General features: G+C 43.8%; 1 protein-coding gene across 1 annotated transcript in view; it reads right to left on the bottom strand.

Annotated features, from left to right (window-relative positions):
- The window catches only part of FRMPD1 (FERM and PDZ domain containing 1), a 1,007,848-nt gene that overhangs the window by 166,649 nt on the left and 817,632 nt on the right, over positions 1–23,567 (bottom strand). The window contains exon 12 of the mRNA XM_069205792.1: positions 16,847–16,939. Coding sequence (XP_069061893.1) covers positions 16,847–16,939 — 93 coding nt within the window. The remainder of the gene's footprint in view (positions 1–16,846; positions 16,940–23,567) is intronic.

Below are 23,567 nucleotides of genomic sequence, written 5' to 3'. Positions count from 1 at the left end.
TTGAGGGACCCCAATCTCTGTGCCCAAGCTAGCCCCGCTTCACCTGTTGACGAGAAGCACCCACAAAGACATTCCCATCAACAGCACCACAACCGGAGCATCTTTTACTTGCATCCTTCAGCATCAGGACCACTCAATTTATGTCTATGAAAGTTGTGCTGTAAAGTTGGGATCTTACTTTAAAAAAGGTCTGGTGGCAGGTCATTTTCCCAAGTGTCCACTTTGGCCCCCTAGACCTCTGTTCTGCCGTAATCGGTTCAGCCTAACCAACTGCTTCAACCTTTTCAAACGTGTCCAAAGCTTGGTTTGACCAATGCTTGTTTGCGGTTGCATTTCAAAGTGATAATATCTTCTAAAGCTGTATCTCAGAAACCCTTCAATGGAGTTCGTTCAGAAAGGTTTCTGAAAATTCATAAAAATATAAGGGCATATTTAAGTAAAGTGGTGCTGCACCTAGAGCAGCGCCACTTTCCTAGCGCCCCTTAGTGCCCCCTACCGCCACCATGTGTTCGCAATATCTAAGATATGGCACACCATTGTGCAGGGTAGGGGGCAATAGCAACATTTTTATTAACGCTATTGTTGTACTCTGCAGGAGTAGCGCCAAAATATTGGTGCTACTCCTGCAGAGTACAGAGGGGCCCATTATAAATAATGGAAGCCCCCTTTTAACGCCTGCTCTGAGCAGGCGTTAAAAGTGCCAAAAATAGGATGCAAGGAAATCTGTTAGATTTCCTTGCACCATTTTTCCGGCCCCCTAACGGGGGAATGCCCCCTTTGCATACATTATGCCTGGCTCAGGCATAATGTAGTGCAAAGGATTACAAAGTGGCGCAATGCATGCATTGCACCACTGTGTAAATATGGCCCGAGAATTTTGGCCTAATTTGGCCACATTAGCATAAACAAAATTATGCTAATATGGCACAAGGTGGCGCTAGGGGCCTATAAATATTCCCCATAATCTTTTTATAAATTGGTGTCTTCTTTCTTTCATGTGTCATTACTTTCTTATTCTGTTGTTTGGTGCTGTTAAATGCTTTTCACATACAAATAGTTCCTTTGTGCCTTTCTGCTTGCAGCCACAGCTACCCATGGTTGAGCTTCAAATTAAAGGCCATATTTACAAGGCCTCGTGGCGCAGGGCGGTGCAGCAAGTGCCTTGCTGTGCTGACCCTGAGCCACTAGGAAAAGGCAGAAATGTGACATATCTACAAGATACAGCGCATTTCTGTCCTCTCCTGCGCTGGCACAGAAATTCCATTGTGGGAATTATTGTTTTTGTGCAGGGAGGGACACCTTCCTGCACAAAAACAATCAGTGGAGGCATTTTCCTCTTTCTATGTGTGCTGCAGAATGCAGCACACATACATAGAGGAAAAAAGGGGAGAAATAAAGATATTTCTCCCTGTTACGTCACTCTTACGCCACACCTGGGGTGGCGTGGGCTTTTGATGCTTTCCCAGGTTTACAAAACCTAGTAAATCTGGCAATATGTCAAAATCCATGGATGTTGCGTGGGAACACCCATGCAACACCCATGGAAACCCCTCCCTGAAGCAAAGTAAGGCAACGCAGAGACAATCGCTGTGTTGCCTCACTCCATACCTACAAGGCCATAAAAGGCCACACAGAGTGGCTTTGCGGGGCTTTGTAGATATAGATCAGCAGCCTGCACTGCCTGTGCGTTACTAAAAGTGACGCACCGGCAGCGCAGGCTGCTTGTAAATATGGCCCTCAGTAGACAAGCCTGACTGAACTGAAGACGTTGTTTGTGAGTGTACTGCATAATAAGGTCCCACAGATATATCATATATGCACACAAATCATCACAGTACGAAATAACTTTATTGTCCATTTGAACAGAGCAGCCTATACTATTATGTTTCACCTGTTTTCTGGAAACCATGGAGCTGATTTATGGTTTGTGGAGAGGGTGCACTATTGCAATGGTGACATACCATCCTCTCCTCCAATCTCGGGGTCTGCCCGTGTAATTTATAGTCGGGCAGACCATAAGCATTTCAGAGATCGACCCTCACATTTTTGGCTTTGCTAATGCTGCCACTCAACAAGCACCGGCAGAGCCAAAATACAAGGGAACCTGCACCAAATAAAGCCTGGCAGCAAGGGTAGTAGGGGCAGCATCCTGCACTGGCAGAAGAAGGAGTGAGGAGGGGAAGATAGATTAGGTGGGAGGCTGGAGATGGGATTAAGAGATAACGTGAGGGGGCAGCAGTTCGTATTAGTATTAGTTTTTTTAATGCTTTTTGACAATGCTGTATAGTATTGACAAAAGCGTTTTTTCCAATGCTGTAGAGCATCTTCCAAAAGAAAAATAAGAGTTGAGATGAGGCAGTCGCTTCTGATGGCTACGTCACTTCATAAACATGTGCTTTCATGATAACGTATGTCTGTGCATGCGTCACCATGCATGCGCACACTTACGGAATGATGTGGGTGCCTTTTTTTATTTACTTATCCAAGCTAGGGAGAAGCAATGGGGAGTGGGCGAGGGGATAAAAAATAAATAATCTCTGGTGGGGGGTTGAGAGGAAAAGCAGCACATGAAGGTGAGCAACGGAGGGGTGGGTGGAGAAGCACACAAAGGAGAGAGCAATATGGAGTCCAAGGGGAGTTTGGAGAGGAGAATCACACAAGAAAGCTGGAGAGAGCAGCCCCCAAGTGAGAGACCAACACAGAGTGAAGGGCGGGTACTTGTCTTCAGGAGATCAGGAGAAGTACACGAAGGAGAGAGCTGGAAAACACGTGCATTCTCATGGAATTCCCTTAAAGTGAGCAATGAAAGGAAGCGAGTCAGCCACTCGAAATAATGTTACAGAGGCCATGCTCCACTGGAGTTTGCACTGTTTGGTTGGCGAGACCTAATAAATGCTACTTCAAGATCTTTCTTCCGTATTTGAAACCTGACATATGGAACATTTTTTTGCAAATTGATGTGTTACCTCTATTTGAAAACGTGAGCGATCAGCATAAAATGCTGTATTCTCACGCTTATTTAGACCAAGGGCATTTTGTTACTCAATTTACTCTCAGCTACAGTTTTTTATCAGAGTCAAATATGGAGTGGTGCCATGCATTCTGAAGCAAACAAATGAGACAATGCATCACTAAGCTATCAAGCTGGTAGCGAGAGTGAACTGGGATTGTCGATTATTTTATGTGACTATGCCATCCTGGAGCGATCAAAAGTGCTGGCCCACATTTTGCATTTCATGAACTTTGTCCAAAGCCATGTGCTCGTGTTTATTCTGGTCTTGATGGCTGTAAATTACACACTGTTATCTTTTTCAGTGGGTTTCTTATTTCGTGTTCAGTCACAGGTTCTAATGAGATATGAGAAAAAAGAGGAGTGATTGAGAAATGTGCGTGTGGTTTTGTCAGTTAATTCAACCTATAATTAGTTTTTATGAGAGCAAAGGCTTCCTGTAATGCAGTATTTTTAGCTTTGAAAAACACAGCAGCAAGTTAAACACTAGAAAATCAGACATGCCCACGAGCCTCTTTGTTATTGCATGAAAAGAACAATCTCCTCATTAGTCAGGGAAGAAAATTGCATTTAGATTCTAACTTGCTACTGACTGAGCTTTATCCTTGGTAGGATTTATATGGCTTGTGCTTTAAGTGTCATTTAATATCCCTCAAATGGTCTGTAGCCACTTGGGATGGGCTCTCTCTCTCGTCAGTGCCTGAACCCACTCAGCTATCCTCTTGGACACACGCAATTATCACAGGATAAGAGCACAGTCCCCCCAAGCAGGGCTGTTATACTACTCAAGTCCATGATGGTGATGTATGCTGATGTGCAGATCAATAATTGGCCCACAATACCCACACTGTTTCAGAGGTTTTAAAGGCACAGAAAGTACTCCCACCAGCAATGCTTTTGTCATGGCGGTCGTCTCCAGGTGGGCTGGATTAAGTCTAAGGGCCCATATGTGGTGGATGTCTTGTCCACCTTACTGCAATTGTCATAGGATATAATCACGTCATAAGGCAGACTTTCGAACTTGTTTTAGTGATGAGAACTGACATTAAAGCCAAAATTGAATATATTAACACCATAGATTAATATTCCATAAATTAAATCACGGAGAGTCTATTAATGAAGTTGTCATTGATGAACAACATGCAGTTTTATCTGAACAACCTGATAGAGTTACATTTACATATAGTCTTAATACACATGTGAGAGGGAGAAGCAAATTGTTCATCATTTTATGCAATAAATGTTGATCAGACTAGAAGATGCAATGTGTTTATCATTATTTGACTTGCTGTCTGACGCTTCAAATAAGGTGTATCAATAGCTTCAAAATATAATTTAAAAAAATCTCTTTTAATAAAGGAATCTTAACTTCGGGAGTTGCACGTTATTATTCTGGATGAAGAGCACCTGGGCATAGGCAAAGCACTTTATTGGGACTTATTGTTACTTGGAGACTCATGATTTAATAGGTCCAACCTTCACTTTTTTTTATTGCTTGTGAAAAATCCCAATGTTGTTGTGTGTCTGAAGTCTCTAGAAAGCTAAGGGCCACGTGCACTAAAAATGGGGTTGCAAAAAGTTGTTACAATTTGCCCTCTGGCTTTTTGCAGCCACTAAATTATTTTGCAAATCGACCTATGTAATGATATTCGGAGAGGAATATTCATTAGGCATGTCTCAATTTGCGTTTTTTTTCAATTGGTAGCATAGACAAGGGTGGTGGCAGGGACAGCAGACCACCATGCCTGTCTTTGCATTCCAAAATTGAAATCGTTTTTTAACAATCTGATTTCCTTAAAGGAAACAGGCTGCTTTGAAGAAAATCAGCTTTGAAAAACGTTATTGAAAGTTGGCCAGGGCTCCCTGGATCACTGTTTATTCTCCCACAAACTGCTACCCCAATTTTCCAGGGGAAGGTGTCCCTAATGGACTGCTTCTTTTTTGTGAATAAGTTACCTCTCCAATTTGGGAGTCTGCAACTTACCAAGGGTTTAAGACTGGAATTCGCAAACCATTGATGCACAGGGTACCAATTCAGTACTTAGAACGGTTACAAAACACACCCCTTTCAAGTACCAATTTTGCAACAATTTCTAAACAAATGTCGTGATGAAGAAAAGTTTTTCTGAATCGTAAAATGAGCCTAAAACATTTCAAAATACATTGACCAGTTGCATACCTTCTAATTTACTGAATCAAAGTGTTTGCGACCAGTGCAATTCTTAGAAAATCTATCCAGTTTTTCTCTCCTATGCCTGGCTTGACAGCACTACTGTCTGCAGGAACAATTGTTACAAATTCTTTAACATAGAATGGGATTTGGCTCCACCAACAGTATTATCGCTCTCTCACCTCACCTATTTGGTTGCTTGGTGTATCATTCCTCCTTATATAAAGTATTTCCAATGAAATGCATGAGGAACTATTGTACATCTGAAAACTACACTCAGTTACAATACTGTTTGTCACATTCAGTACTTTACCTCCTACATGCATTTTATACTGACAGATTTAAAGTTATAAGCACCATTTGTTCATGCAACACATGTAAACAGCATTTGCATATGCCTGTGTTTACATGAGTTTTATATTAAAGCCAGAACTATTGGCTTTTCCAAAACTTGTACTCTTATCAAATGTTTCATAGGGACTGTTTTTCGGTCCAGGGGTGGCAAGGGGTTGGGGGAGACCCCTGTCAGTGCCAGGGAAGGAATTCCCTGGCACTGATAGTGCTTACCGCCATGGATTTCATGGTGGTTCCTAACCCCATGAAATCCATGGCGGTCAGCCGGGTCATGATACTGCTCGCGGTCTTGTGACGGCCGCCAGGCTGGAGACCCAAGTCTCCAGCCCAGCGGTCGTCTCCGCCCTGTCGGTCGGTTCGGAGAAGTGGCGGATGACCGTGGTGGTAACCGCCATGGTCATGATTCCATTTTTTTTACCGTCAGCCTGTTGGCAGTAAGAACGCCGCTTCTCCGTCAACCGCCAGGGTTGTAATGAGGGCCTATGTGTCTAATATCTAGCACCCTGCCTTATGGGCAGTAAGATCTACTTATGGGTGACATTAATATTTAAAAGGAGGGTTTAGCTCTGTCAAAAGGGGTTATATTGACAGGTTGACTTTGCAGTTAAAACCAGCACAGTCAGTCTACACACTGCAGGCCTGCAGTCAAGTTTGCATTGTCAGTACAGTGGTTGACAATATAAGTGCTGCAGCCTACTGTTGACATTTAACTTTCAGGCCCCAAAAACAATTGTGTAGCATATACTAGGGACTTACAGATAAGTTAAATATGCCAATCAGACGTATGCAAATTTCTTTAGCACAAACACTTTACCACAAGTTAGCAGAGGCAAAGTGCATAGAATGCTACAACAAGCAAAGATACAAGGTCCAGCAAAAGCATAAAAAATCTGAGGTGACCATATGTTAGAAATGGGGTCTTTGGTTGGCAGTCAGGTTACCCCCTGTCCAAGCAAGGACCCTCACTCTAGTCAAGGTAAAAGAGAATCACCCTCCGCTAACCCCCGCTCACCCCCTTAGTAGCTTGGCACGAGCAGGCAGGCTTAACTTCAGAGTGCTAGGTGTAAAGTATTTGTACCAAAACACACAGTAACTTAATGGAAACACTACAAAATGACACAACACAGGTTTAGAAAAATAGAGAATATTTATCTAAACCAAACAAGGCCAAAACGACAGAAATCCACAATACAAAAGTCAAGTTATCAATTAAAAACCAAAAAGAGTCTTCATGTAATTTTAAACACAATGCTAACGCTGTTACCGTGGAAATGTACCTAGGTGCGTCAAAAATAGCCCCGCACGGGTGAGTGTGTGTCAAAAAGGGCTTAAGATGCGTCGATATCACTCACGAGCGAGACCGTACGTTGTTTCTCCTTCAGTTGGCGTGCATCGTTTCTTCTCTCCGCAGGAGAGCAATGTGTAAATTTAAACTGCACTCTTGGGTCTGGGCAGGCCTTGCGTAGTTTTTACACACTCAGCGATGTTTGCGTCAGAAATCCTGCTGCACGATGATCCGAAAACCATGCAGCGCGGGATGCGATCTCACCAGCCTCCATCAGCAATGCTGCGTGCCATTTCTCCAGCTGCGGGTGTCGATCTTTCGGTCGCGTTGCAGGCGAGCGTCGATTTTCAGCCACAAAGACGGCGGCACGTCATTTTTTCAGCTGCAGATCGGAGTTGTGTCGATCTTTTCCCTGCATGGCGATTGGTGCGTGGATTTCTCACTCTTGTCCTTCCAGCTTCTCCTTTCAGGGTCCCAAGAACTGGATGGGCACCACTTGGCAGGCTAGGAGTCTCAGCAGAGGCTCCAGGTGCTGGCAGAGAGAAGTCTTTGCTGTCCCTGAGACTTCAAACAATAGGAGGCAAGCTCTAAATCAAGCCATTGGAGAGTTCTTCACAAGAAGGTAGGCACACAAAGTCAAGTCTTTGTCCTCTAGCACAGGCAGAAGCAGCAACTGCAGGATAGCTCCACAAAGCACAGTCACAGGCAGGGCAGCTCTTCTTCCTCAGGTCTTCAGCTCTTCTCCAGGCAGAGGTTTCTTTTGGTTTCCAGAAGTGTTATAAAATCTGTGGTTTAGGGTGCCCTTCTTATACCCATTTTGCTCTTTGAAGTAGGCTTACTTCAAAGAAAAATAACTCTTGTTTGTGAAATCCTGCCTTGCCCAGGCCATGCCCCAGACACACACCAGGGGGTTGGAGACTGCATTGTGTGAGGGCAGGCACAGTCCAACTCCTCCTCTCCTTCCTAGCACAGATGGCTCATCAGGATATGCAGGCTACACCCCAGCTCCCTTTGTGTCACTGTCTAGTGAGAGATGCAAACAGCCCAACTGTCAAACTGACCCAGACAGGTAATCCACAAACAAGCAGAGTCACAGAAATGGTTTAAGCAAGAAAATGCTCACTTTCTAAAAAATGCATTTTCAAACACACAATCTTAAAATCAACTTTACTAAAAGATGTATTTTTTAATTGTGAGCTCAGAGACCCCAAGCTCCACATGTCTATCCGTTCCCAAAGGGAATCTACACTTTAATCATATTTAAAGGTAGGCCCCATGTTAACCTATGAGAGGGACAGGCCTTGCAACAGTGAAAAACTAATTTAGCAGTATTTCACTGTCAGGACATATAAAACACATTACTATATGTCCTACCTTAACCATACACTGCACCCTACCCTTGGGGCTACCTAGGGCCTAACTTAGGGGTGTCTGACATGTAAGAAAAGGGAAGGTTTAGGCCTGGCAAGTGGCTACACTTGCCAAGTCAAATTTACAGTTTAAAACTGCACACACAGACACTCCAGTGGCAGGTCTGAGCCATGTTTACAGAACTACTAATGAGGGTGTCACAACCAGTGCTGCAGACCCACTAGTAGCATTTGATTTACAGGCCCTGTGGAGCTCTAGTGCACTGTACTAGGGACTTACTAGTAAATCAAATATGCCAATCATGGATGAACCAATTACACACACATTTTGAATAGGAGCACTTGCACTTTAGCACTGGTTAGCAGTGGTAAAGTGCCTAGAGTAACAAAAACAGCAAAATCAAAGTCCAGCATACATCAACAACCTGGGAAACAGAGGCAAAAAGTTAAGGGAGGCCATGCCAAGGATAAAAAAGTCTAACACCATACAAAAGGGCCTATTAAACAGCCAGCAACTACTGATGAGATAATTATTTTTTTTGAGTAGTAGAAGATATTAAAGCACAAGCTGTTAGTAAATACACATGCAAATTTAGCATTATATTAAACTAAAAAACTAAGAATTAGGAAACTGGAGCGTGATAATGTACTTTACATCTATTTTGTTTTTAAAATGAATCACAATATTTACTAACAAAGGGCTATATATTTACCCCCCCTTTGCGTCGCTCTTGCCCCACCGAATGTGGTGCAAGAGTGATGCAAATGAAAACTAAGATTTATGAAGCCATGCAAGGCCCCCTTATGGGGCCCTGCATGGCTTCATAAATCTTGAGTACTGCCATGCAGCGCAAATCACTGCTTTGCATTACTCAGAGCCAGGGAGGCATTTCCAAGGGTGTTGTGTGGGTGTTCCCACACAGCATCTATGGATTTTGATGCATTTCTAGATTTTCAAGAACAGGTAAATCTAGGAGTGGGCTAAAAAGTTACGCCTCCCCAGTAGAGGCGTAACGAGAAGAAATATCTTAAATTCAGTTTTTTTCCGGTTTCTATGTGTGCTGCATTATTGTGCAAGGGTGACTGTGTTGGCGCTAGGCAGCCAAAAGTGTGGCTGTGCAAGGGAAAAGGCAGGAATGAATGGTATTCTTTTAAAATGGCACATTCCTGCCCTTTCCCTGTCGTGATTTGCGGCACAGCAAGAAGACTTGCTGCACTGCATGACTAACCACATAAACATGCCCCAAAGTATATAAACTGAAAATGGAAACAGCGGAACACTGTAATACCCAGGGAACTGCAACAGTGTGGCACAGACGCCTGCTTTCTGAATTTTGCAAGATTCCTTTCCAGAATCTCAAGACATGGTGAGCAATGCTCTGTTTTCCAAAGTTAAGATAAAATGCATCTCAAGACTCTTGCGGACTCATAACAACTTTTGTCAGGCAAACTTATCAAATTGTGCAATTTCGATCTGTTCGCTTCTGTAAACTTTCCTAGCTTACTGCTTAAAATATGTTTTGTAACTGCTTATTTGCCTAACAAACTCATCGGTCTGAGTTGTTAAGGACGTGAGGTGAGACTCACATTGAGACACATAAGTAACTTTATTATCCTTATGTATGTAAAAGGTTGTCCTTCTGTTTTTTATAACATTTCTTTATTGAGTTATTTAAATAGCATCATATTCAAGCCATAGTCCAGTATGCAGCAATCAGACATAAACAATAAGAACAAAGAAGGCTACAAACAAAGAAGGCTAAAGTGGTCTTTCATGCTGAACAGCCCTTCTTCCTATGTTGTCTTTGTACAGTTAAGCATTTTATTGTATCCTTTAAAGGTATTCCTGTTTGTTTTCTGCAATTTTTGTGTTTTCTTCATAAGCATGCTCAATCAGCAGGGCCACAGTCCTCCAACTACTCTGCTCAAGCTGTGAGGATGTGTGGTCGGGCGGGCAGGTGGCCCTATTTGCCTGGGCTTGTTTGCTCTAGCAGGTGCCACTCTTGTCCTTAACTCGGTGGCTTTCTGCCATAGTGGCAATGGAGGATCTTGCTTGTGTGAAGGTGACTGACCCTAACAGTGATGTTGGGCACCACTTTGTTCGTTCCATTCAGCAATGCAGTGCTTAATTTGTAAATAAAAAGGTGCTGGTGCCCAAAGCCCTCCTCTTAAACACGAGGCTCCAGCAATTAAATGTGTGAACATGGAATACTGAGGCGGCGTAATCCTGCAGCCTTCTCTGGCCTCTTTAATCCATATGAAGCCACTCCTTGCCCTTTCAGGTCACTCTTGCAGCTTTCGACTTTCTCCCTTTGTGACGCTTTTTCGTTTTTCCCATCATCCGTCTTTCCGAAATGTTTCTTTTGCTCACAGCAAATGTTTGCGCCAGAAGAATAAGCTACGGACCTCAAAAATAAGTGCTGGTGCTCTGCACCGGAAACAACAAGTACAAATTAAGCACTGCAGCAATGGTAGGATGTACGTTAGTGCCAGAGCCGCTAAGGAAAGGTTCCCTTTGCTGCTTGTGGTCATAGGAAGATGAAAGCAGGTCTGTTGCTAGGCCCTAGGTCTGGGTGTCTTTGACCTCCCGGAATATAGATATTTGCTGTTGCCTTGGACACAGAAGTTGTAAGTGTACCACGTGGCTTTGGAGTCTCTCACTTCGTTTTTTGCTTGGCCTAAGTGCCTGCCTTAGAGCAGGTGAGCTCCATCTCAGAACTAAGGGGTGGGCATCTTAAACCTGTTTCCTTGCACTTTGGCCGGTCTTAGACTGGCTAGGTAGCTTAGCAGTTTCGATTTTTGCCTCTGCTGTATGTCGTGAGCTGCAGGTCGTTGGTGCCGGTCCAGGCTGGCCTGTGAGTTTTCCTTCACCTGCTATTGGTGAATTGTGCACCAATGGCATTGCTATTCTTAACACCTACTGTTTTACTGCACACTTTCTGTTTTCTATATTCTGTGCTGCCTTGTGCAACACTTACACCTTCTGCCACCTACCTGTTAGGCTCTGGCTTGGCATGTTCCTGCTTTCAGAGCCTTGCCTGCCATGGGTCTAGAAAGCAAGTTGTTTTTTCTCTGCTCTGTATCTGTTGTTTACTCTTTGATTCTCTGAGGGTGTCCTCGGGAGTGTGCTGAGAGTCACCCAGGGTGTCTTTCTGAGGACACAGGCTCTGCCGCTTTTTTGCAGTACACACAAGGCTTTTGCTCATGAACGGATGGTTTTCTGATTTTGTGTTGTGCTGTGTTGTGTCTTGCCAGGCAGCAGTAGCTGTTGCTAATGTTGCTGTGAACCTCATCATTGCCTCCGCCACTTTTGTGGTTCTTTGGGCCACTGGTGCCCTCTTTGGTCTGCCAAGGTTGTAGTAAGATAGATAGGTGGTGGTGGGGAGGGGCTGGGGGGTCGGGGGTCACACGTTTTTCTTTGGAACTGCTGTGGTTTCTTCTTTCAGGCACCCATCACTTCCCTTGCCGTGGGCCTGGGTGTGTACCTCTAGGCATAAGGGTTCATGTTCCCGTATCTGCCTTCAGAACTCTTTATCGATGTAGTTAGTGCATTCGACCGGCCTTCTGAGAGTTTTTAAATTGTGTCTTTCAACGAGTCTGTTCTGTCTCTTGACTGCTTTTCTTTCCATTATGCGACCTGTTCCGGCTATTGGTATGTACTCAGTCTACCTTTTGCTCTGCTATCTCTTGCTGAGTTTGCATTCGACAGAAGATTGTGCTGCCGGTTGTTACTCACTAGATGAACTCCTGTTATGGAGGCTGCTTTTAACTTCTGCTATTTCAGGTTGTTCTTTAAAGGTGCTCTCAATTATTTCGGGGTTCGGTTTAAACTCTCAAAGCTTTTGGTCCGTCTGACATTGTGGTACTACAGTCTGTATCTGTTTCTGTTCCTATGCCAGCCTGAAGGTTTCATTTGCTCTTGTCTGGGAGATTTTCCTGTGGACCTCGTATCAATCTGTACTTGGATTGGTTTTCACATGCCCCCCCTGGTCCTGCTGCTGCTTCTTTGACACTGCTGATCTGTCTTGCAGGGCTCTTGGTCTAGCTTGCTTTTTTATGCAAGAGAGCAAGTTCTCGAAAGTGAGCCAATCACCTTTAAGCAGTCCTCTAGTGAAGTTCTTTAGATTTGCGGTGGAACTTTCTCAGTGAATCTTAAAAGGCCCCTTTATATGGGGTCTTCAGTACTCACAATGTACCTAGCCCAGGGGAACCATGGACAGAATTGTGCACTGGAAGACTGTCCTGGGGGCAGCTGTTGACTGCCATGATGTCACAGTGCAGAGGCAAACAAAATAAAGGAAGGGGGGGCATCTAATGGAGTAATCCAGTGAGGGAAAGAGGTTTTAGTGACACACTTTAGATGAAAGCCTCATCCACGTCTCCTTCCTGTCACTCATGTTTTTACCCACACATCTTCTCAGAATGAAAAGAAAGCAGATCTGTCTTTCAAGTAAGAGCTACTCGTGGTCCCAAGGGTAATAATAAATACATGGTGTTCGTGTATTTGCTTGCATTGGGCAGGAATCATGAATCAAACAATTCTAAACATATATTATATGTGTGCATGTGTGGGTGAATTGGTGTAGATTTGGTTCTCATATAGTGTTTTTGTATTTATACGTTTTAGAAAGCATAAACAGTACTAGTAGCATGGTAACATGGTAGCACATGACATGACGGCTGGGCAAAAGGAACAGGAAATCACAATTCACAGTACACAAATCATGAAAAAACATTTCTGAGATAGAATGATTCGACATTTGTTACAAACATATAACGAGAGTGCAACGTCTAGCACAACAGCGACATGACGCCTCATATAGCATATGTCAATCCAGCATTATATTTAATACAGTGAGGTATAGCATAAAGCACCACTTGAAGCGGGACCCCTAGGAGTCCGAGCTCAATTGTAACAAATAAGTTCTCAAGGGATCCCAGAAGTCTTGTGGATGGGCTGTTTGTGGCAACAGTTCTGCATTATTCCTCACATAGGGACCTTCCCTTCAGCCACTCCCTAAAATGTCGAGGCAAGTCTACTACCCCATCTCATGCCACTCTGTGCTTCTCCAAAAGTAACCCAGTGGCAGTGAACCTATGAAATGAATTTGGAATCTCTGCCATAACCCAACAACATTACGGTGGGAGTGAGGTGGCAGGCCTGTCTTGTCATCTCAAGTAGCGCATTTGTACCTTCCATAATTTTCCCTAATCAGAGTGGGGATATCAGTATGATAGAAGATACCTAGATATTTAGTTGGTTCAGTCTGCCATTGTAGCTGATAGGGTGTATCCGGCCTGATGGTGCCTTTGATCAAAGGGACCATGATTGATTTAGATCAATTGATCTTGAGTCCAGACCAGCGATCAAACTTAATAGTTTTCTGTATTCTTTGTAATGGGTGTCAAGATCACAGTAGGATCCTTGACTACTAGCACTGCATAGTCAGCATACATGGATAATAGTGTATAGTGAAATCCCAAATGTACCCACCCCCTATTTTGGTATTTGCGTTGAGCACATACCATTGACTGCACCATGAGGGCAAAAAGGAGGAGTGACAGGGGACATCCTTGTGTACCTCTGACTATCTCAAAGGGCTCTAACAAGCCACCTTTCAAGTGAAGCCGTGCTAAGGGGGCTTTATACCATAGCTGTATCCATTTCACAAATGTCCCACCCACTCCCATTCTAGCAAGGGCCATGACCAGAAAAGGCCATTCAACTGTGTTGAACCCCTTGGCAGGATCTAAATATGCTGCCACATGAGGCAAGTCAGGGTCCAACTGATGTGCAAGGGTGAACAGCGAGCTAAGATCATCTACGGTAGAACAGCTCAGGATGAAGCAGGACTGGTCCGGCTGGACCTGTTTTGGCATTAATGGAAGTAGCTGATTCGCCAGTAGTTTGGCTAGAATCTTGTTGTCAACGTTGATAAGAGATAAGGGACAATATGATTCACACTTGAAGGTTTATCTGACTTAAGAAACATAATTATTATGAACTTCCTTAGTGTTATGCGTATGATGCCCAGTTGGAATGCCTCGTTATAGTCATGGAGCAATATGGAGGCCAGCTCATCTGCACATGTTTTATAAAGTTCAACAGGGAGACTGTCACTCTTGGGTGCCTTCTCATTATTTAACTGGCTAATAACTGTTTTAATCTCCTCAACAGTAGGGGGTTGGCAAAGGAGCACCGGGGCAGCCTCGTCATTCACGCTAAGGAAATCTGCTGTAAGTAAGCTGTTACTATTCGTATATTTAAGTATTGGCTTTTTCTTAACTCCACATTTACACACCTTCATCATCTATAGCTTCAAGGTGTATAGATATGGAGTTAATAATAAATCTATAATTATCTGTACATACTTACCATGATAATAACGTAGTAGTCAATATTCTAGATTCAATATTTTTGTAGTTTGATATAAAAACTCGATAATAGGGTAGAGCACAGAGAAGAATACCATTTTAACTCCTCCTCAAAAGCTGTTTCTTCCTTATAAGCTCCAATTCCAAGCCTTGACTGATACTCAACACAACTCAACTCAGATCAACTCACACCTCCTCTTCTCTGAAGCAAATACTAGTAGGTTTTCACCCATACAGGCAATTAGCAGTGTCATTTAGTTGAGATTATGGTACTTTTCAGGAGGTGACATAGCCATTGTTTGCCAACTTCTGCTTTTTCGGTTGGTGAAATATCACCTTGTTTCGTGCACTGAAAGGTTTGGACCCAACCGAGTAATCAATCCTGTATTAGATAAATGCGAGTGAGAATATATTACAAGAATTTTGCAGATGATCTAGTGACTTTACTCCACACTCAAAGCCTCAACTGTAGTAGCAGTATTAATATCATTGGCCATGATTTTTAATTAGGTGGTAGAATAAACAAGTGTATCGCATAGGGGAAAAGGAATGGCCAGAGTATTTTAGAAATCTATGCAGGGCAGATATCATTTGATAAACTAAAGATTTACCGAAATGAGAGAGGTCTGCTGCAAAAACTGCCTCAATTAATATTTTGACCCTAGAGGTAAAGAGACTGTTTTGCAGCATTAAATTCAATATGGCATTCAGCCCAGATCTAGTTCTAAACGACTTGTACTGGTGAACCCTACATTCTGAACATGTGCACATGCTACAGTATTTGCTGCTGCCATTTTTTTTATAATATCACTTTTTATAGTTTTTTAGCAAAATTACAAAGAATACACACCCTTTGCTGGTCCTTGCAGGGAACTCTTAACAAAGAGCCATACAAATATCTTTGCCCAGTTGTTTCCTTCCATCTAATCTTAAACACAAGCCCACCAAGGCCAGAGTAGGACCACCATTTTTGACATACCAATTGGTTCCTCCAACGTTGCCCATCGGTCCATTCCCACCCTCCATTCTCTCAGCCGGGGGGTGAATGCTGCCATTGCTAATGATCAGGTACTACCTTCATGGCATTCTGCAATCTAATAACCCTGCCCGTGAAGAACAATCAGAGCAGTTCATCCAAATACCAGCCAATAACACTATTAGATGGGGCAGCAAAAGTACATGGGAAAGTTTTATTAAATCGTCTCCAAGATTTGCTAGAGAACTCTAATGTTTTTTCTGTGGTAAAGGATATTTTCAGGTCATGGTTAGGAACCATCAAACAAGCTGTCTGTTTAAACATGATCTATTACAAGTACACCATAGGAAATAGATCACAATTGTACGTAATTTATGTTGATGTAAAATCAGCTTTGACCTCGTCAATTGCTGGAATTTATGGTACTGCCTCATAGAATCGTGAGCCGTGGACTCAATATTGGAGGCAATAACACTAATAACACTGCCTCAGTCTATTATGGGCCTTCTGTGAAAGGTGGCAACCTTTTCCAGATCAAAAGGGGAGTTTATTGAATGATTCTAAAGTATTAATGTGATGTATGTAGTTAGTTGCTTTTGTTATTGATTTTATATTGTAAAGCAAATTGCTGATGACAATAAATAAAATAATCAATTATATTTAGGGTAGTGGAAAATGAGCTGGTGCATGGAACAAATGAAGAAACTAGAAGCGAATCTACTGGTGGAATTTACTCCACGATAGAATGGTGAGGGAAAACTCCACCGGCGGTTTCCCTTTCCGATTTAAGCTTTTCCTGCAGAAAGATCCAACTTTCCATGATCACTCAACTCAAAATCAGGCGTCTCCCAGGTACCCTCAAGGCAGGCGTCATCCTTTACATAATGCTATTTGCCTTTGAGTTTTTATACCTTCTATTTCTCGACCCATTTCATTACCGCGATCAAGGTGCAGATGAATGCAGCAATAAAATCCAACTAAAGTACCTTTCTGAAATAGCTCGTTGTGTTGCACACATACTTAGTGAGTGCACTGGCATAATTCCCTGTCTATGAACTCTCTGGTGCCAAGTAACTATATCTTTGATTCTGCTGATATGGCACAATGAACAAGGCGTGCTTGCTTTAGTTTGCAGTATCTCTGTGACTATTAACAACCTCACATCACAAATGGCCCAGAAAGGTGCTCAACAGGTTATTCCCAGCAGCTCCAGGGAGGATTTATTCTTTACCTATAGGCTGTTAGCAGGTCTTCCAAACTTAAACATGTGCTTCAAAGCAAGTACTCGTTAAAATGGCATACATACCAGCAATGTTGCATTAAAGATTTTTCCTCCATAGGTTTTAAGTTCTCCGAGTATTTTCAGGTAACTGAGACGAACCTGGGCAGCTGATAAAGGCTATTTAAAAACAGAAAACGTAAATGGCAATTACTATTCCTAGCAATCCAATTCTTAGATGCATTTCAAATCGGGATTTTTTAACTTGCAAAAAAATCACCTGATAGGCTAGCAATCATAGGATCAAGATTATAGCACGAACAAACTACAACAAATTGCTGCAGGCTTGCGCACTTTTAGCCGTCGTTTAGAATGTCATCTGATGTACAGTAATGTCACGATTCTGGGAACCGTATTACCACAATTGTTAATCGTGAAATTCCTTCCGATTTAGATATAAATGGAAAACACTGCTTTCCGCACCTTTTACTACAATTATTGATGTGGAACTGGTCCCAACTAGTAGGCATGGCTACATGGCTATCCAATGTAGAGAAGTGGGGTTTCCACATTTTAATGCAGCAACACTGCTTTCCTCTAAATGCAACAATCATGTTAAGCACATTTCTTCCACCTTCTGATATTCCCTAAATAAGTGACAGATGGAATCTCAACAGCATAGATACTCAGAGAACTTGCAAAAGATGACGTACCGGACTTCATTGCTAACTGGGGGCCAGATGTAGAAAGCACTTTGCATAGTGCAAACTGCAAAAATCGCAGTTTGCGCCATGCAAAATGCCTTTTGCGATGCACATTCACAATTTGCGAGTCGGTACCGACTTGCAAATTGTGAATGCGACTGGCAAATAGGAAGGGGTGTTCCCTTCCTATTTGCGACTCGCATCACTATGCTAAATTGCTTTGTGACCGCAAATGCGGTCGCAAAGCAATTCGCAGTTACCACCAGTGTCACACTGGTGGTAACCCATTCGCAAAAGGGAAGGGGTCCCTATGGGACCCCTTCCCCTTTGTGAATGTTGCCAATAAGGGTTTTTCAGAGCAGGCAGTGGTCCAATGGACCACTGCCTACACTGAAAAACCGAAACCAAAAGGTTTCGTTATTTTTTTTTATTTTTCAACTCGTTTCCCTTTAAGGAAAACAGGCTGCAAAATAAATAAAAAAAACTGCTTTATTTAAAAAGCAGTCAAAGACATGGAGGTCTGCTGACTTCAGCAGGCCACCATCCCTGTAAGTGCAGGGACTCACTATGGGGTCGCAAAATGCGACCCACCTCATTAATATTAATGAGGTGGGTCTTTGCGACCCCATAGCGACTCGCAGTCGGTGTCTGAGACACCGTACTGCATCCGATTTTGCGAATCGGAAATTGCTAGTCGCACCGACTTGCAATTTCCGATTTGCAAAATTGGAAATGGCTACATCTGGCCCTAGATCTCTTAGGTATTCACTCAATGAATGGACACCTTCAGATTTACTTCATGCAGAAGAAGGCACTCGAACCAATTGTGTAAAGGCTAACAATGAAAAAGATGATGCAGGCAAATGCACACCCTACTTCAAGCTCTGGTTCTGGTCCACTGGTACTGTCCAAACTATTTTATAACTTTGAGACATAGCGAATTCCACAGGATGGGAGGTTAAGGACAGGTGAGTGGTGTAGATTGTCACACCGCCTCTACCATACAATGTTGCCGTAAACACACCCTGAGGCCCAAGTGCGGTCCAAGGGGATAAATAAACGCTAGGTGGTCACTCGAGGCTGCTTAAAAAGAGTAAAGTCAATGCACATGTCGGTATCTTATGTGTACCACCCTAGCTTATGCATGAAGTGGCATCACACACTGGTGACAAGGATGGTGATGGCCTGCGCATATGGCCTGCCATCCTGACACTGACCCCGCTACCTCACTCATCCATGCTACATCGAGTGCTGTGTGCCACTCTGTGGCCCTTTCGGAAGTCAACACCTTTTCTCTGCTGCCTGGCGCATCATCCGCGGAGCAGGAGAGGCCCCAACCACACCTGCTGTGTTGGCTCTCCCGCATGGTGGTGTACGTTTCCTGCTGCAGATGTGTATTAGAGCCTGCAACACCGCCCGGGGAGAGTGTGTACTTCGACCGCTGTCTGACGTACCTGTTCTCACAGACAATGAGCTGCTGGGCCTCGCTCAAAGGCTCTGCACAGCAGCGGCACCACCTGGTGGTTGGTCAACTCCACCAACGGTGACTTTGTGGCTGCCATTGAACATAGCGGAATTCTGAGTAAGCCTGGGCATACCCAGCGGGAGGTGCTGGGGGAAAGAAAATGGAAAAAAAATAAAGACAAAACACGGAAACAATAAAGGAAAACAAGAGGGACTGTAGTACCAACAAAAGAAAAAAGGAAAAAAAGATTATAAATATACACCTATAATTAGCCATCCCAGAAGAGTGGCACACAATAGCAATAGGTGCCTTACTCAGGGGCACGCCGTAGAAAGTGGAAGGAGATGAGCAAGCCAACAAATGAGTTAGTGATGCCTTGCCTGGGCTCCGCAAGACCTATGCCAGTTTCTCCTGATACCTACCTCCAAAACCATTGACCATAGGTGGGCCCAACGGGCCAATCAGGAGACATGAGTACGCTCGATGCCTAGCAGGGGCATGTAAAGGACAGATCCCTAGGTGGGCAGAGGACGCTCTCAATGCCCCAGTCTCTCTCTCTCTCTCCGACAGTTGTGCTTCCCACTGTTTGCACCAAGATACACCATTTACTGAGGAGAGAAGCTCCACAAACCGATCGTAATGCCATAACAGCCCCCAGACAATGCCCAGAACACCTCTGCCCAATGCACCCACTTGTCAGTTGCAGCCCTACCGCCATTCAGACAACTAGTGGCCCTGCGACTGCTGCACCATGCTGGTGCACCTGGAACGGGCACCTCAAGCACTATTTTCACACCAATCAAGAGACTGACAGAGCTGTAAAGAGGTCACTAATACTCCACTTCGGGGTTTGCCGAGCTGTAGGATCTGTTTGAACACCTCCCTAACACCAGCGCAGATGAAGACTTTGAATAAGCAGTGTGGTGCTGAACTGCCATTTTGACCCCTAACTTAATCCGGACTATGAACGATTTAAATTGAGACAGGCTCAGCAAGAAGAAGGTTAGTCTGTGGATGTCTTTTATTCATGCCTTTGCAAAGCAGCAAGCACCTGCACAGGTATCGACCAGGCTGATGAGATAAGGGTGCACCTTATTGAAGGTTGCTGATCCCAAGTACTGCCGAAGCTCATACTACGCCAGCCAGGCATTTCACTGGACAACATCCTGATCCTGGAGCGATCTCACATAGTAGCCGGCTGCTGCTCTGACATCACCAAAGCAGCGCTAGCACGAGGTGCAACAACAACAAATACAATAAAAGGGGTCAAAATAAAGGAACAACATGTGGATACCATCTAAAGGAAGCCTGGTAAACCCCAAGGAGCACCTATGCTGAAACAGCAAACAAAGGAGTGCAGCAACTTCGCCTAACACATGGAGTGCCAAACGTGTACCTGTTCCAGGGAAAAGCATGCTCAGGTTGTGGGCAATTCAACCATTTTGCCAAAGCATGCCGGAGCAGTGGACCCAGAGCAAATACCAGGGTCAGAAACAAGTGCAGGGTGTTTTTGTTACAGCTCTCACTTGAGGAGGTTGAGGGTGAGGCGAGACTCACAGGAACAACAGCTGACCTGATAAGACTTCCGGAGAAAGATGATGATGAAGAGGTGTTCACCGTCTCCTTTGCTGGCTGATGTGTGTTGTCGACATTGAGGGAACCAAAGTTAAAGCGCTGAATGACACAGGCACCTCAGTTAAATCTTGGAGTCAACTCAATTCAAGAGGATTAATCCATGACCCAAGTTGATGCCGACAAGGGCCAGGTTATACACATATGGAGAAACAGTGCTGCTGCCACTGAATGGTGTTGTTGAAGTTCTGATAGTGAGTGATAGAAAATTGGCAAGAACACATTTCCATGTAACGAAAGGAGACACCAGCACTCTCCTGGGTTGCCACACCTTGGAAAACCTGGGACTTGTATTTTTCATGCGGCAAGTGAACGAATCACATGCCACTGACATCATGCACGAGTTTCCCCAGTTGTTCCAAGGACTTGGGCCACTGAAAAACTCAGGTTTAACTATACATTGACAATACAGTGAGACCCACTGCCCTCCCCAACCGGAAGTTCCCTTTTCACCTGTGGCCATTGGTAGAAAAAGAACTGGTGAACCTTGAACAAGGAAGAGTAATTGAGAATGTGACAAGACCTACCCCGTAGGTCTCTCTTTTGGTGATAGCCGTCAAGACGAAACAACCAGGGGCGATCAGGTTATGCGTAGACTTGATGCTCCCAAATAAGGCTTTTCAGAGAGAAAGACACATCACACCAACCATTGGCCCATTGTTTTTCAAAACTAGACTTCAATGCCGGATACCACCAGTTGGAGCTTGCCCCATCAAGTCGCTATGAAACCACTTTTCCATTGATGTTGGGCACCACATATACAAACAGCTAAACTTTGGCATATGGGTGGTGCAGAGGTGTTTCAAAACATCATACAATAGAGACCCTCTCTATCCTTGAAGAACACCACTTCTGGTTTTGGGTGACCCTGAAGTGACTAGTCAAGAGTGGATTGCCATTACACAGAAAGAAATGTCAATTCTAAGAGAACTCTGTTGAGTTCTTTGGGCAATTTTTTTTCAAGAAACAGACTGCAAGTTGATCCAAAAAAAGTCGAAGTGATCAAAAATTTGTTGATGCTGCAAAATGACTCTGAAGTCAAGAGCTTCCTAGGACTGGCTACCTACTGTGGTCGGTTTATTCTGAACCGGGCCACATTGTCAGAGTCATTGTGAAACTTGACACAAAGTGACACCTCATGGGATTGAGATTCCCGTTCAGACCTTGCATTCTGGACAGTGAAGGCGGCGCTGCTGACGAATGCCACCATGGCCTACTTTAAATTTAAACCAGGTCAGCGAACAGAGCTTGTGGTGGATGCTAGTCCTGTGGGGCTAAGCGCTGTTCTTTAACAAGAAAAAAAAGGAGGTTTGTGGGCCCTGATCACCAACACAAGCAGAGCCCTGACAAATATGGATACAAGATATGTCCAAATCGAGCGTGAATTGCTGGCCATCCTCTGGGCATGCCACTACTTCCATTTGTGATTCTGTGGACAGCCGTTCCATGTAGTGAGCTACCACAAGCACTTAATCCCTGTTTGCTGGGACCTCCTGCACTGCACCCTCTCACATCAAAAGGTGGGCAGTACAACTCCAATCTTACATGTTTGACAAAGTGTACCAGCCAGGAGTGGGAAACCCAGCAGACTACCTGTCCAGACACCTCAGGCACAAGCGGGGGAAGATGAAGCAGATGAGTAGGAGGGGGTCGAACAGTACGTGAAACTAATCATGCAAGACGCATGCCCTTGGCCGATGTCTCTAGAAGCGATAAGAGAAGCTACCATGACGGATACCAGCATAGCAAAGGCTAAGGACGCACTCCTCAAGAAGCAATGTTGCAACTTCCTAGATGGCATGAAGGTGCTGACGACAGTTGAGCAGATGACCATGCAACAGTTATGGGGAGTCCGTGATGAACTAAGTACTAGCACAGATGGTTTTCTTCTACAATGTCTGCAAGTAGTTCACCCCAAGTGATCTGGCACATCAAGGCCACTAGGGCATTGGGAAAACCAAAGCAAGACTTAGGGACAAAGTGTGGTTTCCCAGAATGGGCAAGTTGATGTATGAGAAGATCTGATCCTGTCATTCCTACACAATAACAAGTGGGATGCCTCCACTTGCTCCAATAATCACAGAAGAGCTGTGGCTGACACCGTGGCCATGAATAATGATGGACTTTGGCAGTTTTCCTGATGGCTGACTGACAGCCATGATGACAGCTTTTTGCTTTATTTCCATGTTCTTCCAGTCTCTTGTTCTAATAAAAATTGCCTTTACCATACATTGTTGCAGTAGATGCACCTTGTGGATCGGGTGCAGTGCACAGTAATGAATAACGCTAGTTCATTCGAGGCCACTTAGCAAGAGTAAAGTCAATGCACATATTGGTACATATAATGCCCAAACTTATAATCAGGCCCTTATAGTCATACTGCTTTAATGTGCTAGCTAATGACCAAATGAGTACAAAACAGTGAGTTTATTGAGGCATGTGAAAAAGGTGTATAACTCAGAGTTCTCAAGCTTCCCAGTTCAACATCCAACGACGGGCAACTTATCTAGTCCAGGTATTTTCTTTGCATTCTGCAATTTGTAGGTATATTGATGCCGTAATAAAATGAAGTTCACAATTCCCAGAAAGCAAAGAAAAAACCTGTACTGGCTGAGCTACTAATCCATAGCTGCTGCAAGTACGAATGTTGGTTTCCTGCAGCACCCCAAAATAACCATGCTGGACTTTCAGCGGTGCATCAGCAAAAAGGTGCTGGTAAGTTTAGTTTATATCTTGTCACATTTGCTGTGCGCTCACAGACAGAAGCAAAATGTCAGACTGTCTTCCAACAAATAGCTGCTTTCTTTTAACATGCAAATCAGCATTTACTTTTCTTTTTCTGACTGTACATTAAGAAGATTTTGTAAAATGAACTATGTGACAGTCTTAATGGTGTGAAAGGAAAGGCTGTAGGATGTCATCATTTTTTCTAACAAACAACAAAATGTAAATACCTATAAATGAATTGACAAATAATTCAAAATATATTAGCAGTTAGGAAAGCACA

This window comes from Pleurodeles waltl, chromosome 1_2 (assembly GCF_031143425.1).
Source record: "Pleurodeles waltl isolate 20211129_DDA chromosome 1_2, aPleWal1.hap1.20221129, whole genome shotgun sequence".
In the NCBI taxonomy this organism is placed as follows: Eukaryota; Metazoa; Chordata; class Amphibia; order Caudata; family Salamandridae; genus Pleurodeles; species Pleurodeles waltl.
Note: the sequence above shows the minus strand (reverse complement) of the source record. Positions and strands in the feature narration are given on the sequence as shown.